This window comes from Chlamydotis macqueenii, chromosome 20, assembly GCF_036417535.1.
Source record: "Chlamydotis macqueenii isolate bChlMac1 chromosome 20, bChlMac1.mat, whole genome shotgun sequence".
NCBI classification, from domain to species: domain Eukaryota; kingdom Metazoa; phylum Chordata; class Aves; order Otidiformes; family Otididae; genus Chlamydotis; species Chlamydotis macqueenii.
In genome coordinates, this window is record NC_141575.1 from 5987314 (window position 1) to 6004183 (window position 16870).

The following is a 16870-nucleotide window of genomic DNA, read 5'->3' on the forward strand; positions in this document are numbered from 1 at the left end:
TATAGATCGGAAACGTATGGTTAGATCCTGACATCTCAGCAAGAGAACAACTACAACAGGCCCAAACCACCCTCAGTCCAGCCTAAAACAATCCGTTCAAGATCACGTGGCCAGATCCACAGAGGATATTACTTAAAATACAGTTTTCTACCCTTAATTTGTATCTGGCCACCAAGGTTCAAAGCATCATCTGGTTGCTTTCCCTTGCATGGCAAGCTGACACCAAGCCCTGTGGAACGAGGAGACCACAATGCTGGCTAGCAGCAACAAGCCTTGGATCCACCCACCTGCCCAAGACAAGCAGGCTGTGAGAAACTGGGCTGTACGAAACACTTCTATCCATTTGAGACTCAGACCATACCTACTGCAGAAGTTCAGCTTACAAAACCAGAAGAGGAGCTGGGCACATACAAGCACAGCTGTCGTACCTGGAGGTCTTTCAGCTCAGGGAAAGGCACCTCAGTGAAGCCCACTGTGGGTCACTGACAGGAAAGCTTTTCCCATAGATGACAGGTACACAAGATTTTTGTGGTTTGGCCCTGTATCCATGATACAGATGTTAATAGCTGCAAAAAGTAGTCAAACATGGGGAAATAAACACTTGGAATCAGCAGGTCAGCTTGGCTGCTAGCAGTGCAGAAGCAGAAAATGAGATGCATTAAACTTCTTTCTGGTCAATCTTTATTTCACACGTTTGCATCACAGCAGGGAAACCAAGTTACACAGACCATCCTGATTTGTATCTACCTTGCTTCTCTTCAAATACTGTTTGTTGTTCTTTTAATAAAGTTTAAAAAAATACTGAAAAAATCCATTTGTACATCTGAACATGAACTGAGGAACAGGGTATTTACAGGTCACCCAAGCCCCCTGGAACTGGACCTTGCTGTAGACAGGAAAGTCTTTTTGAGTTCTTCTGGAGGTCATTTACTAAATGAACTCAGAGCTACATTGTACAAGGTGCCCTAAAGCTGCTTAATGACACAAGAGGATCTAGAATTAAATATTAATAGTTACTAAAGGGAAAGGGAAGCTATTTAGACCCATACTCTGTTTTGACAGAAAAGGTACCAGCCCAACGCTCCAGTATCCTAGCTACAAGACAAAGTGCTCTTGACAATGTGGAGGTCGGGCTCTACTTTATTACAGAGAGCAGAACACCGAGTGAAATCCCACAGGGAAGTATTTATTCAGAATTGGCCTTTCTACAGGATCTCTGCAGTCGAAACATAAATGGGTTCTTGAACCAGTCAGCCTACAAGGAGTGACTCTTTCCTCAGCCACTTCCAGTACATCACTTTACACATAAGTGAATATCTCAGTACTTTTTCTTAAACCCTGTTCCAGCCACTTGCAAGTACATATCGTGCGGAGTTCTTGCAGGATCACTGCTATATCCAACCGAGAAACTACAAGGGGAGAAATACACAGCTTCCCAATATTGTTCAGTAAAAGTGATTAATAAGCCCCAAACAGCATCATACCCAGCAGCTACAAGAAAAGCCAGATTAATCCAATTTAGAACATTTTCCAGGAAATCAGCCCCAGGGAACACAAAGAAACATTGGTCAAGTGTCTCTGGGCAGCACCACCTCAGTTTTCAGGAAACATTCAGGTTACTGAAGTTACACACAAGGTCATAGGTTTTAGATGCGTAAGTCCTGTGCTTCAAATATCACTGTACCTTCCATCTCCCACAGACCACAGCTCCTTGCTCTTTTTACAAAGGTGAAAAATGGGGAAACGTTGTTATGACTGAAGTGGAGGTCAAAACACAGAATCAATAAGACATTTGCTTTAAGGTAACAGTAGTCTGTTAGCTATCACGACAGGTCAAACAGAAGGAGATGAGTCACATAGACTGAAAAAGGAAGGATTTCCCTTCAATACCTGCACTTCTACTCCTTTTTTCTTTTAATAGCTAAGGAACTTCAGCTCTCAGAGCTCAACAGGACATACAAATGCACAATATCTGCTTCAAATGCAGCTGGGCAATTTTCAAATTGACAAGAAAAAACCCCTCCCTTTCTTGTCAATTTGATTGTCACTGTCCAGACTGTATTTCTCTTCTTTAAGAGGAGCATACTGCAAGGAAAAAAAAAAAGAAAGAAAAGACTTAAACACAGTAAGTCTTCCATTGGACTTTCACCAGATGTGCACACTGGAGTGATCAGGACATGCCCTTTCACGGCCAGAAGGAATGTTAGGGTGCTTAAGGATACATGGTGGATGCACACTCATGCTAGACAGAGTCCACTCAGCTTAGAAAAAAATACATCTCCCACATTGCTAGCTCCAAGACAAAATACTGCAATGCAGCAAATTTTCACAACATGCTCCCAGGGTATGCCAGCGTGGAAATCCAGGAACAGGGCACTCAGCTGGAGAGAAGCACTGAACAATGCACCGCACAGATCATGACATGCTGAGTTAGACGACAACATGAAAGAGCATCTTAATAGGACAGCATGTGGCTTCTTCAACTCAAACTGCTACATTTTGAGCAGGCAGCAGCAATGTTCCAGATGACCCCATTATGTCTTGCTTTATTTTAGTACGTCTCTTGATGAACCATCAAGGAAAACATTTTCAAGCCTGAAGAAGGCAAGAGCCTGGCAGTTGCACTGCAAAGTTTCCTATGGAAGACAGCTTGCTGATCAGTTACAGCAGGAAGGAGTGTATTCAGGGGCATTTGCATGTCATCATCAATAGGGATTTATTGGGGCATAATGCGCATTAAAGTCTCAGCCAATCTCGTTTTTGTCTGCAGAGGGTGCGGAGTACTCCACTGCAGCAACATATGTGACTGCATCCAAAACCATTTATTGCCAAAAAAATAAAGACCTGCTTTTCCAGGGCTACTGTCATTATACCGCTGTGTACTTGCAAGGTGATTGTTTTAGTCACTCACCTCAGTAAAAGGCAGAGGCAGGAATGTAAGGCTGTATCCCAAAAGAATCTGTAACCCACAACCAGCTTTTCTGTTTTCCCTCCCTGTGAAAGACAGAGCTTCCTACCAAAGAGGCAGCCGTCAGCATTTGAAAGGCAAGCACTGCGATTATCCTGCCTGCTGAGCTCTACGCTGCCGCTTTTTACCAGCGATAGTCATGCACTTGCCAGTCATGCAGATGTGGGTTTGCCTTGGAAGGAAGGGGGAGGGAGTAGCCTTCCCTTTGATGATAGGCGATGCAGCGCACACTGCGCTGCCTGACAAGCACAGCTGCAGCCATCCTCTCCACCCTCCAACATACTAACCACCATCTGATCCATCATACAACCCCGCAAGACAAATTTTTCTACCAGCTCCGGGGAATGCCACCAGAGAAAGTGGAAATTCACCTTGGAAATGGCTGCAGTGAGAACCTTCTATCACTCGGTTTTTTTTACTTGTACACCCATATTCATCCTCCTTACTGATGCGTAGGTCTGACCAGTTACTGTTGTACTGCTGGTTAGCGCCCTGCACTAAGGGCAGCTGAAGCTGGTTCCGTGGGTGACTGCAGAAGCTCAGGTCTGAACTTGGGAACAGCTCTTCTAAAAAACACTTTCAGAGTACTGCCATGGCTTTTCATGCCAAGACAAAAAGAAATCACCCACTTTTTGGCTTTTGACTAGTGAGCCAGAGACTTGGCAGATAAACCTACACCATGCACAACTTTAGCAGAAAAGTGCATATAAAAAAAAAAGAAACCTGAGACTAAGGTGAAAGCACTTGCCAAACTGGCAGCTCCACTGATGCTGAGGTATGAAATAGGCAGCTGCTTGGAACCAGCTCAGCCCACTCTGGGATCCCAGCACAGCCCCTCACGGTTTGAGTGAAACACCACGTCCATCAATTTCACATCCCATTCACAAAAGGAAATGAACAGGATCTGAGACAGCATCACGTCTGCATTAACACTGTTACTGCATCCCTGCTGCTGACAGCACATCCTTATCCGTTACATACCTCCGTGCCAACAGACTCCAGGTCTCCAGTGGACTACGCTGAAAAAGTTGACAGCCTGTTTTAAGTAGCCTTTTGGATGCAGACAGTGACACTTCCACAGGGACAGAGTGACTGTGCAAAGAGTGAGAGGACGCATTTTTCAGATATTGTAGGATGAGCTGGGACTGCCTACGTTCGTTTATAGCCCAATTTCTCACACCGCAGCTATTTAATATGCAGAAGATGTCTTCATTCAGAAGGTCTAAAAGGCTCATAGATCACCTAACAGCCTTTCTAGTGGCGTAGGCTCTCAGTTTCCACTAACGCTGTATCATTGCAAGACAATGACAGCAAAAGTCAAATAATCACTGCTGCAATTACCATGCAGTTACAGTTGAGGGGGAAAACAGAAGACAACTCTGTACCCAGAGAAGAGGGTTATTCTTGTGCTTCATCTGACAAGAAACCAGTTCCAGATATCAAAGCAGGTAGATTGGTTTCTACCATTTCTATGATACGTAGAACCAACAGCTGGGAAAAGAAGCGGCAACCAGAGAAAACAATGCTGCTCTTCAAACAGCAAGCCTCAGTATAGACTGCTCAGTTAAGAGCTCTACAATCCCTGTTCAAGACTGAGGAAGAAGTGGTTCAAAATTCCAAAGAAAATTCCCCTTCTAAACTTACCAAGAATGAAAAAACCTAGTGGTTAATAGTCCTCTAATGACTTGTGCCCCAGAAATGTAGTCCCTTCCGTCAAAAAAGCAATTCCTAAGTGAGTTTGTAAAAGATGCTGGCACATCCGAAGCTCTGTGATGATGCCTATCCCTGTCACCCCGACAGAAGCACTTTGCTAGACAGCACCATATGTCAATGTCTCTACATGAACATTAAGGCTTCAGTGGGTCAGCGAGTTATACTTGATTTATTTTTCTTAAAGCTTATCCTCATTACATCGGTGAACCACTTTTGTCCTCCCCTCCCCAATCATTTGCTATGCCTTACTACTACAGCTATGGGCACCAGCTTGCCTTGCTAACAATACCAGAGTGATACAGACAAAACATTTCTAACATGTCTCTAAAGACTCCACTGCAAATTTGCAGCTAATAGTAAAGACTTCCACATCGCCGTGCATCGAGTGTTCTGGTCATAATATTTCCCAACAAAAAAAAAAAAAAAAGCATTTAGGACTGGATGCTGCAGTTGCCTCATTTTGACAGAAGTACCATTTTGACCAGTTCAGCTCAAATGGCAGTATCATTAATCCTACATAGCCAGAGAGGTACAAGTAGCCACCCAGAGAGGCTAAGTAACTCAGGACAATGGTGACCCAGAGATTTATGCTGCAGTACACCTGCTAGACAGATTTCCACTGGAGATTCTGTACTCTTCATACTGTGCCAGAAAGAAGTGACTTTCGAAATACCTTGAAAATATTTTATAAAGCACATCAAAGTGCTCTGGGTCACAGCTTGAAATTAAATGTTCAAGATAGCATGGCAGACCCCTAAAAAGCAAGCATCAGTCTTACACCTCTTGTGTACTTCTTGTCATGGGGGTGTGAATCAAGAGCAACTCCATGAACAGTTGAGAATTTACATTAGCGCTTATTGCGCTATGGGCTAGTGCTTTTAATGGAGAACAGTCAGTTGCTTCCTGTAAAGCAATACACTTGACAACCTGACACATTCAAGTGGATACCTGCATGGATAAGACAAGGAGATACCTAACTTTCCCAGTGATGTGAGTAGTGGCAGAAAATATCTGACCCAATATTCCATTTAGTTTCTCAAAGAACTGCAGTTGTTTCTATTCATTTGTTTTGCAATGCTTTGTCCAAGTCAAAAGTAGAGTTTATAAAAAGAAAAAAAAAAGAATACTTACAGCTCTTACCTTCTTTTTCTACCTTCTGATACAGTTTGTAATTCCCAGCATACATGTTACATAGCAAGTGTGTGTATATATATGCGCATTATATAAAATATATACTTTACATACACACTAAAGGTCTCTCTTCACATTAGTATTACACATTCTGAAGAATGCAACTGCAAACAATTCAGAATACCTAACCGATCGAGAAAGGAGAAAAAAGAATAAGATACCCCAAATCCCTAGGAAAGCTTCAAACTCCTTGCAGGTACCAAGAGATCCCATTTTCAGAGGAATAGTTATATTTCTGCGCTGCTTTGCTCCCCCTAGAAACACCCCACTCCGCGGTTTCAGTGTTGGGAAGTGCTAGTTGCTCCCTTTCCACTGAGAGTAATATTAATAAATTAAAAAAAGTTTCTCTGAAAGTGCTGCCTTAGTCCAGTCCATCATGCTGTGCTTTCCCACTCGCCCTGGAGCTCTGCTGAACCATTCACCACTTTCTTGACCTTCTTCATGCCCTCCATTACTCCAGAAGTAGTCACCCTGGAAGAGAAGGGAGAAACATCAGGGAACAGAACTTGACCTGTAACATCCATTTCACCAGTAGCCCTCGTTTGCCTTCCTGCGCGTATCAGCTAACGCTTCTCAAGTGTCTCTTCACCAAGACCTAGCAGTCTGATGTTCGGTCTCTCCTACTGCTACCATCTGCAGGCCAGGTATCACCTTGACACTGATGGGTGTTGGGAGCAAGGCCACTGTCCTGAAGAGCTGCAAGGCCATCTCCATCTATCATTAAACTAAAAAGGCAAATAATATTTGCTCACACCTGAAAGAAGATAGCAGAGGTGGTTAAATAGTTAGCAAATAAACACCTTGTTTAAAGTTTGCATAACTTGCTTAAAAAAACCCACTTTGAACACCCTTAATTCTGTACCTTAAAGGCTTTCTTCTGCATTGGCAATGCTTTTAATAAGTACAACGTATTACACAAATGTACACACAGTGAACAGTGCCTCAAATGAACCTCATTAACTTAATGCACACCAGCTCCTCTTAACAGCAAAATTACTCAATGAGCACCAACAAAACAGAAAAGATATTTTTATACCATCCAAGTCTGGATTTGTCATGGCAATCTGACCATTGACCTATAAAGGCTCACAATACAGCCCAAAGATTAGGCAGAGTCCTGTTTATCCAGCCAGGACAGCACCACTCCTCTTGGAATTACCTTGGCTATCCAACAAGCTCTTCAGCCCAGTAGCATTCTCTGTTGCTACACAAAACAGGCTATTCACATGCACAAGACATTTGCTTTATTCCTTTGCACAGTGTGATTCTCATTCCATGCAGGTATCTTTTCCCCACAAATGTGCTGCAAAGGCTATTTTGGATGCTGAAAGCAAGCGTGCCAATAGCTCAACACACTCACCAGGGATGCCTAGAAGCATACGTAAGACTGCCCTGTTCAAAGACGCCGCTGTCAGTCTGTGTGCTTCCACCTGCTGTTTACCACGTAAGAATACTTTATTTGATCAGACTAGCTAACAACATTTTCACAGTATCACCCAAGAGGAGAAGTAATCTGCAGATACAGTCTTCTGATAATGCCCTTAGTTCCACGTCAGGTATCAGCTTTTGTTCACGTACTGTAAAAATAATTTACTCAAGCTGGTGTGTTCAGTGACTCTCTAGCTGCAGCAGTACTGGGATCGTCAGTGGTTCAGACACTTTAGAGTGGGCCTCGATGAGCTTGTGTTTAAGGGAATAGAGAAAGGGTCAGAAGAGTACAGATAAAATAGCAACTTTCTTCTCTACTGAAATTTTAAAAAAAGAGAGAAGAGCAAGCAGGTTGCTTAAAGGAGAACGATGGAATTCATAAACAGTAAACATTTGCCTGGAAGAGATCACATCAAGCTTACCAGAACAGAGAACACGTAGATCCCATAAGTTCTTCCTGTTGACAAAGGTTTTCCCACAGTCACATAGGAAAAAAATCTAGGGAAACATGAGCTCGACAAATCCATGAAAGCAGATGCATAACTAATTGGAAAAGTATGCACTGAGGTGCACTTAATGGTGTCCTGTCAAAAATGAAAGAACATTGAGTGTGGTTCCACAGAGGTCTGTCCTGCGCTCACTTCTACTCAATGTTTTCAGTAATTGCCTTGGTAATGGAATAGAGAACTTGCTTATTAAATCTGCAGAAGACACTAAGAGCTACATATTTGAGAACAGGACTAGAATGCAGAAAGATTCTGGCAAATCAAAGCAGTGGTCTGAAAAATATGGGACAATGCAGCAAGACAACTACAAAGTTCACTCTTCAGAAATAGCAGACTTCGTAATTACAGAATAAGGGGCTAAGTATCAATTCTTCAGGGAGGAGCTAAGATTACAGTGGACTATAAACCAAAAATGAGCCACTACCACAGCAACGCAGCAGCGCACATACTGGGTTATGTAAATAGGTGTTTTGCACATGCATGACACCGGAGTTGCCCTAACACTTGGCTCACAGCTCCTAAGATCCCACCTGGCACGCAGCCCAGATTTTAGCGCTGCATTTTAATACAATTACAAACCCATTACACACCAAAATGATCAGAGGTTATGGCTAAGAGGGAATGATGCACTTTTGTGAAGGGACAAGGACAAACAGCTACATTCTGAACTTGCAGCCAGGTCAAGTCACATCATTTGTTATCAGAGGCCATTTACCATCCCTCCTCCCAATAATATTGAAGAGCTGGGAGAGACTTCGGGGTGGATTCCTCAACAGTGGAAGTTAAAGACCACCTGATGAGCACTGTTCTTGTCCCATGACAAGTGTATGGCATAGCTCGAGTCCTCACTTTCTCAGACTGCTCATATACAATGGGCTATTCCTCTCCCTCTCAAAATCAGTTCAGCCAACACATTTTAGTGCCCAGAAAAAAAATAAAAGGTATCAACACTAAGACCAAGCACACTGCAATTCTCATTCTAGTCCTCTGAGCAGTCTCAGGACTTCAGTTCTGACCCGCAGCACTGCAAGTAAGTGTTCCTCACCTGCAGTTTGCTGAACTGCATTTCCAGCCCACAAACTAGCAGTAGTTAAAAACAAAACAAATGCTTCTCACTAAACCATCTCTCTCCAGACAGAATTTTTGTGGCTATCCGAGGGACATCTGTCACAAGTGAGACACAGAAGTTGTTCCCTAAACACTCCATTGCACAGTAGTATGTGCTGTGGAAATTTCATAGTTTTCTTTTGTTTCTTCCCCATGTGGTATCCAAGGTATCAAGAGATGGCTAAACATTCAGAAGCATTTTCAGCCCTCCACAGTGGCTAATCTCAGCTGTCTTTTCTCCTTTTTTTTTTGTTTTATAATCAAACAAGAAACACACTGATACTGGAAGGAGCCAGCCTTTACAAGCTACTGCAAAGTGGAGTGAAAACTCATCAGCCATTGAGCAAAAAGCTGATCTCTGCATGGGAAAGATGTGTTAGGTAAAGTAAAATCACTTTTAATGGAGAGCATCATGAATCAGTCTGCCATGAAGCAGAACCTGAGAGAAAGCAGAGAAAAGCAACCAACCAAGACTTGAATTTTCAGCAGAGAATAGGTTGCCTCATGAAACAGTGAGAAACTCCAGATCCCAAGGCATAAGCAAAGGTAGGCCAGTGTTACCACAACAGTTCACTATGTTGAGGCTTTTTTGGGTATTAAGGAAAAAACAAAGTTAGTCTCCACACACTCACTAAGATGGATTTACTGAATTGAGAACAAAACCATTAATGGCTTTTCATGCAATTCCTACTCCAGTGGAAATACCTTAACCCCACATGCACATATGAACACCATTCTCAACCCAGACCTGTAGAAGAACAGTTTGGTATCTAACATTTAAAGCAAACTTACTGAGCTAATGAAATCACTTACTGCAAGAGTAAAAAACCCCAAACCTGCTTCCTTTCCCCTTCCTCACTCTACCTCATCTACCGTACTGTTTACATTTTTGTGTTCACGCCCCAGAAATGGCATTAGGACTGGAAGCCTGACAACTCTTTCTGCAGAGCATGGCTGCACCATTTCAAACAGAGTACTTTAACTAACTGTCAGCGACCAGCCCACATCTGACAGAACGGGCTCAAGAGGCTGCCCAGCACAGTACACAGAAAGTCACTTTGCTGATGATGAATGGCTATTGACTCTGCTTGAAAAAGAACAGACTGGTCCTTAGTTCAGGTTTAGTCATGCTCTCCTCTCCACCAGGGCAACTTCTATTGAGTGTGGCAGAACTGAAGAGAAAGTCCTATAACACTTGTGGATGCTTTCTCCCAAGATAGAGGTGTGTTAGTTGAAAAGACTTATTACAAGTTACCTTTGCTGTTCCTGATTCATATTTTATTTTTGAGAGCTGTAAGAATTAACAGAGAAAGGATTTGTGCCTTATATTGCTTCCATCATAGATACCTAGTTTTTTTTTATTTTTCTTGTGCAGATTTGCACACTGACCTTAACAGTATTTACATTTATGGCCAGACCAAGCTTTGTATAGTTTGCACTGCAGGAAAACAGGCATAAGCTAGAAAGCTGCACTTAAAATGTCCTATTTTCTGCTGGAAGACAAGCAAGTCTGGAAAACAGGCTTGGTGACCTCACAGCTCTCCCCTCCCTTGGCTCATAGAAATGTTAAGTCTAAAGAAACTGAATGCTTCTGCAGCAAGTGTTGTAAAGAGCTTGATTTTAACAAAAACCCTCTGAAAGAGGAAAACAACCATAAAACCTGGCATAAGACATGGCAGAACACCATAAATTTTGAAGTTTGCATGCTTTTAACTTCTGCCATAGCCTCTGCAGACAAGTGGGTATTTATCACACGAAAGACAAGACACACTCATACAATGGTTAGTCAGGATGCCATCAGGCCCTTAGTCACTTGCTCAAATAAGCCTTTATATTTTTTCCCCCCTACAGAAACAACATTTAGTACTGTAAAAGCAAAAATAGGACCAGCAAGACCAAGCCAACAATGAATTTAATACACATTGATTGCAGTGCTTCACCTGTCACAGAATGTGGTTACACCATGCTTTCAAACTTCACCTCCCTGATGGGGCTGGGGAAGGCAGAACAAGACCCTTACAGATTATACTTTGCCAAGTGCCCAAGTGAAGTAAAACTTCTGGTGAATCAGACGAGAAATTCAAGCTAGGCTAAGGAGAACAACCCACAGGGCACAACAATGGAAACTCCCAAGGCAAAGAACAAAATGCCTTACTAGGAAAAGGCTCACAAGGAGTTCCGATTCTCGAGTTTCTAGTAATGTCTATTTTACTATGGTAAGATACAAATCCCTTAATTAGTTCATTAAACTTTCCCCAGTTTATTTCTGGCAGATTGTCCTAAATCTAGCAGCTTCTCCAATTTACTGAAATCACTTGATATGAAAGGTGCCATATTATTAGTCCTAAATAAACCAAAGTAAAAAAAATCATTAAGCATGTAATGCAAAAGTTGAAATTCACTCTAACAGGCAAAAAGGAAAAGAGCTCATTTCTGTACAATCACAAATCCTGCCACATCTTCCAGTTCAGAGAGTGCCTTCTTGATGTGAATGTTTATCTACCAGCTTCCAAACTGAAACCAGTTTCTTACATAAACCATATAAACACCTTTAAGTGATTGCGATTTTAAGGTCACTACCCACTAGCTGGATTCCTGCTTGTGACAATCACAGATTTTACGGACCCAGAGCAAAAATAACTAAGCATTTGGAAAGAAGATTTTTGTAACTAGAGATATTTCCTTAAACTCCTTGCATGACATTTCAGGCTGGATTCTACCTCAAACCTCCTTGTAGCAATTCCCCAGTAAGATCCACTTATTTCTGAGCTAACTGTCAGGGCAAACACCTTCTGACATTTTTGCCCCTGCAATAAAAATTGGGGCATTGATTTGTTTCACCCAAGATCAGGTAAAGGAGATTTGCCAAACTGGAAATAAACTCTTAGGAACAGGCTTCTGAGCCTGTACGTGAACTGCAATTATACATGAAACGTGTAACTGCTACAGAGATTAGGTTAGCTCAGCTCCTATTAAGGCAACAGAGTCTGTGGCAATTATAGCCATATCCAACACTTCCAGGATGCTGAATTTCTTAGGGCCGTTTACTATTATAGATATTCACTCATTTTCTAAGTCCTCAGAAAACCACTGCAAAGAAAATGACAGGGGCTTAGGCTGAGGTCCACTTAATTTCTCCAGACTATCTCAAGCCCTACTGTATTTGTGGTGCCTCATGGTTTAGCAGCAAGGAATAGAACAGGGAAAAGCATTGGTAAAAATCCATCTCCTCAGCTCGGCGTTACTTAAGATAAATTTCTGCAAAGCTGGAGGCTGAACTTCAAGATGGAAGTGACCTCACACCATGTTCATTTAAATTCCATAGACTGGTACTCCATTTTGATTGTTTGGGTTTGTTTTTTTTTTTTTAATATGAAGCATTAACGACAATCTGTAAGGCCCACCGGTGTTCAGCAACATAGATTAAACACAGCAGCTTTTTAACTTGGTATTTTCATGGGCATCTTTTTGCCCCATGAAAAGCTTTACCAGCTTATTCCACACTACTGCAATATCCAGCTCAGAGGCTCCTATGCATATTACAAATCTCTGATAGTTTAACACATAGCAAATAGACACTTCATCTTTGAACATGTGAGCAGATCTTCATCTTTGTCAAAGAGGATTTAGAAAGATTAAAGTAAACTGTTTTTAAATATTAGTTTTCTCAAATCAAGTGAAGAGGTAAAAAAAGGCAAGGGGGAATTCTTACACAGCTTCCATCTCCAAGTCATCCTCATCGTCTTGAGAAAGCTGTAGATAAGGGTTGTCTGATGCTGGACGGAACTTGTACCCAGTGAGGACAACGAACACAAGTGTGGCCATCTCATCCAGCAGCTGCAAGTAAAAACCACAAGACTGAAGCTCAGTCCTATAATTCTTCATGGTCAAACATTTCTCCTCATTCATAAGGTTCAAGATTTAACGGCCAAGAAGCCTGTGCCATAGCAGAAATAACAAAGCAATTCCAGTCCTGTTATCATTAATCTCAGGCTAAAGGCTGTCAAAGCCCTTTTTGTCCTTTTAGCTTTCCCTGTCACTTTAAACACAGTTACAGTTCTAGCCATCACTCCAGTGCTTTTAAATAACTATGGCAAGACTTGGCTTTTAAATGAGAGGGGGGCGAAATCATCCCTACGTTGTTTGGTATTTTCAACAGTTAATGTATTCCAAAGACGCCCTGCACAGGACTTGGATTATATGTTAAGAAACAAAGTATTTAAAAGTCACTAAGCAAATAAATCCTGTAGAAGGAAGAGCAAAAATCTATTTCATTGGCTCCCTGGGGCCTCAATTACACAGGGCAAACCTGACTAATTTTTTTCCTCATTTGTATATTCTTGATTAATTTCCTTCACCCATTTTAAAATCAAAAGACTAACATCAATAATGCAATTACTTTCAGACATCTCACATATAATCCAGCTGCCTTGCTGGACAAACATAATACTAAAAATATATTCCTGCCACCTTAGGCACATCAGTGATAAAAATCAGGAGCAGACAGGATGCAGCACTGTGCTTTGAGGTGCTCTACTACAACATACAGAACAATTTGTGGATGAGGTTTTTTGTGCAGTCATACTGCAAGCAAAATAAGAAAAATAAAAATCAAGGAATGGATGTATTTTCCTTTGCTAGCAAATACCTGGTACAGCCATTTCCACTGGAATGGAACAGCAATCTTTACAAAAATTGCAATGATCCATGTGAAGTAAATGTAACACACAATCTGGGAAGGAAAAAGAGAAAACATGAATAAGAACAACAGCATCATCCTTACAGAACCTCTTTTTCCAGAGAAATAGCTCAAGCAATTCCCAGACAACTCATTACATCAGATTAGCTTTACTATGCTGCTTGACAAATAGGGAAGATATAGGCTGAGGGCTCTACTCCTTGTTGAACGTCCAAATGACTCAAGCTATCACTAGCGTATTTAACTTACAGCAAGAAAATGCTTTAAGGATTAGGACTTTGTAGAAATTGAAGAATCAGGATTGTAATTTATTAATCTTAGAGTCTGAAATAATGCCATCGGAAATCATAAAGAGGCCTATGCTCCCTCGGGGGGTATGCTCATGGCTCCCACTGACTTAATCAGAGATGCATCTCAAGGCACCATTTGGTCCCAAGTTTAATTTTTAGCAAGTTTACAGTATGTTATTCAAGCCCATCAATTCAACTGGCAGCTCAAGCTGTCTCCAGAGGAAATTAGTAAGTGTTACAAATAGCTGGAACCAATTTATAGATCGACAGAAGGATGCAATCTCTAGGAAAAGAAGGGAAGTTGCTTTGAGGATTGTAACTCAGTTGACCAAGATGCTGAAGCACAGCACTGCCACAGAACTAGGAACATCTCCACCACATCCACCAGCTATAGTAGCTTCCAACAAGTAACCCATCTTTTATTACTTACCATAACATAGTAATGTCTGAAAAGCTTCAGCTTCGCTAGGTTAAAGGCAGCTATCAAGAGAACACAAAAGTCCATCAGAAAATCAGTTAAAATGAGAAACAGCTTCTTCTGATGTTTGTCAACAAGGTCGACAATTGGTCAAAACTAGGAAGCGGGTAATCCCAGACTAGGTTTGTCCCAGAGCCCATTGGGTGCTCTGAGGAGTGTCAGTCTGGCTTGTCGACATAGTGGACAGCTCCTAGGCTGGGGTGAATACCCGCTTGAAAAGGGAACTCAGTGACATCGCCTTCACACTAAATTCTATACACACACACACACTCTGCCATATAGAACCTTCCTCTAATACTTATCTGTATATAGCCAAGCACATACTGTCACCTCACTCCTGCCAGAAAAGCCATGCCACTTGACACTGCCTTCCGGAAAATCTGTATCTTTTCTAGAGTACTTCCTGACCTGCTCTGTGCCTTCAGCTGACCCCAGCTACTTTGAGGTAACTACAGCTCCAGCAATCACTGCATCTTGTTGAATCACAGCAGGATGACTTTAACATCTACACAGAATTCTTTATCATTCGTGGCTCAGTCATAACTTACAGGTGAAATGGGAAGTCATACTAAACAGTTCTCACAGCAAATGCATGTGTTTCAGTCACAAACGGTGTGAGCTACGGCCCCAGGCTAACCTGCGCTCGTTGGACACATTACATCAGCTCTTGAGGAGCACAGCAGATATTCCTGTGAACGAGCAGAGGTCAACAACAGACGGAATGGCTGTCAACTCTGGTTTGAGCATCAGGTGTTATAGGTGCAGCAGAATCACAAATACAGACTCCTGGTGCATTTGTGACAACAGGAGAGGCAAAGAGTCCAAGATACGTTGACAGCATACAGAGATGCAATTTAGAGCCAATGAACAGAAGTTGCCAGTTAGAAGAGTAATGTCACATATATACTGGTATTGCCTCCAAACCATCCTTACAATTTTTGTGTCAGATGCAGAAGTGCAACACAGTGGGCTTAAGCTCACCTGCACTCCCTCACAGAAATCATCCACTGCAAAAAGCAGATTTATAAAAGGTTGCATGTATTTGCACATACTATGAATCTAGGTTCCCAACACTGCACAATATAGTATTATACATCAGGAAGAGGAGGGCTAATAGCTACCAAAAAATGCTCCACTTTCTGTGACACAAACAATGAAGCTTTTCTCATGGAAAGGTAAGTGTAAAATGCACCACTCAAACTGTTCCATGTTCCCACTACATAAGCTACAGAGAAGACAGAAAACATTATGTTATAAACCTACTTTGTATGATTTAGAGATCAAGAGTCACTTTCCAAAACTTACCCCTAGTGTTCCAGGAGAACCACTGAAAGCTAGGGACACCGTGAGGCTGATACAAAGCCTCCTCCAGCAGACATACTATAACAGCAGCACCTAACTTACACAAGGCATAAACTGACTGACAGGCAGATAAAACTAAGCTAAGAGTAGTTTTGATTTAGTGCTGGCTAGTGGCTCCTACACATTTCCAAACAGTATGTTTAACTTTTGACAGAGCACAGGGCATGTCAGGAAGAGAAAGCAGAGCCAGAGCTCAAGAGGAGAAAAGCAAGCCTTATTTGTGAAGGAACACCAAGTTTGTTTCCATGCAGCTAAAGCTCACGCTGTGCAACACTCATCTGAACACCAGCCGGCCTGGGTTGGCTCCGGCCAAGGCTGTGCTCACGGGGGCAATCTTACAGCACAGTATGTCAGAGGAACACTAGCTCTCAGTTCTGGGATGATGCTTCCTTCTGGACTGCAGTATGAATCACTGAACCTAGAATGGCATCTGCTTTGCAACATACAGCTCTGGACTCCAGAAAGCAACGCCCAAGCTCTATGCTTGTATCTGTAGAGTACCACCAGTGAAGCACAGAGCATTTCACCGGGCAACAGATGGCAAGACTTGGAACTGTTAGAACAAGAATCTACATCCTTGGTAGCTAAATCAGCCCTGAGACATTGGTTTAGCTGCTTCTCCCTCCTCTGTGTCCCTTACAACAGCTAGTTTCCCACATTTAAATAGCAAAACCTTACAGATTTACATGGGTCTAGTGCTCTACCAGATAATCTAATGTTAAAAGTTTTTCATAATACAGTTGGATAAATATTAAAAGCACGTAAATATGCAGGACAAGCTTGTTAAATTGTGAAGCACGGAAGCAATATTGTCCTATTTAAAGAAGAGCTACATTAAGTGTGACCATGAAGATCTTGTGATTTACCACATACTGGTTTGCACATAGAAGGATCTATTTTGAACTCAACGCATTCATCTTCAAGAACTGCTACCAACTGGCACAATGACAGGCCATGAGAATTACCAAGCTTTGTACTTAGAGGAACACCAACTCAACAGCTGTGATTCAAACTGCCAGTCCATCAACGCTTTACAGTCAACAACTGAGTGAGCTGGGGAGTCATTTCTGTTGGATTCATGCAGTGCATAGGAGGAAAGGATAGTGAAGCCAAAAATCTGGCTGCCAA

At 42.0% G+C, this 16870-nt stretch overlaps 1 protein-coding gene across 1 annotated transcript in view; it reads right to left on the minus strand.

The window, feature by feature from the left end:
- Positions 1-664: 664 nt before the first annotated feature.
- The window catches only part of GPR107 (G protein-coupled receptor 107), a 40105-nt gene continuing 23899 nt past the window's right edge, over positions 665-16870 (minus strand). The window contains exons 15-18 of the mRNA XM_086763633.1: positions 14333-14382; positions 13562-13645; positions 12626-12750; positions 665-6343 (exon numbers count right to left, since the gene is read on the minus strand). Of these exons, the coding sequence (XP_086619759.1) occupies positions 6247-6343; positions 12626-12750; positions 13562-13645; positions 14333-14382 (356 nt within the window). The 3' untranslated portion in view covers positions 665-6246. The remainder of the gene's footprint in view (positions 6344-12625; positions 12751-13561; positions 13646-14332; positions 14383-16870) is intronic.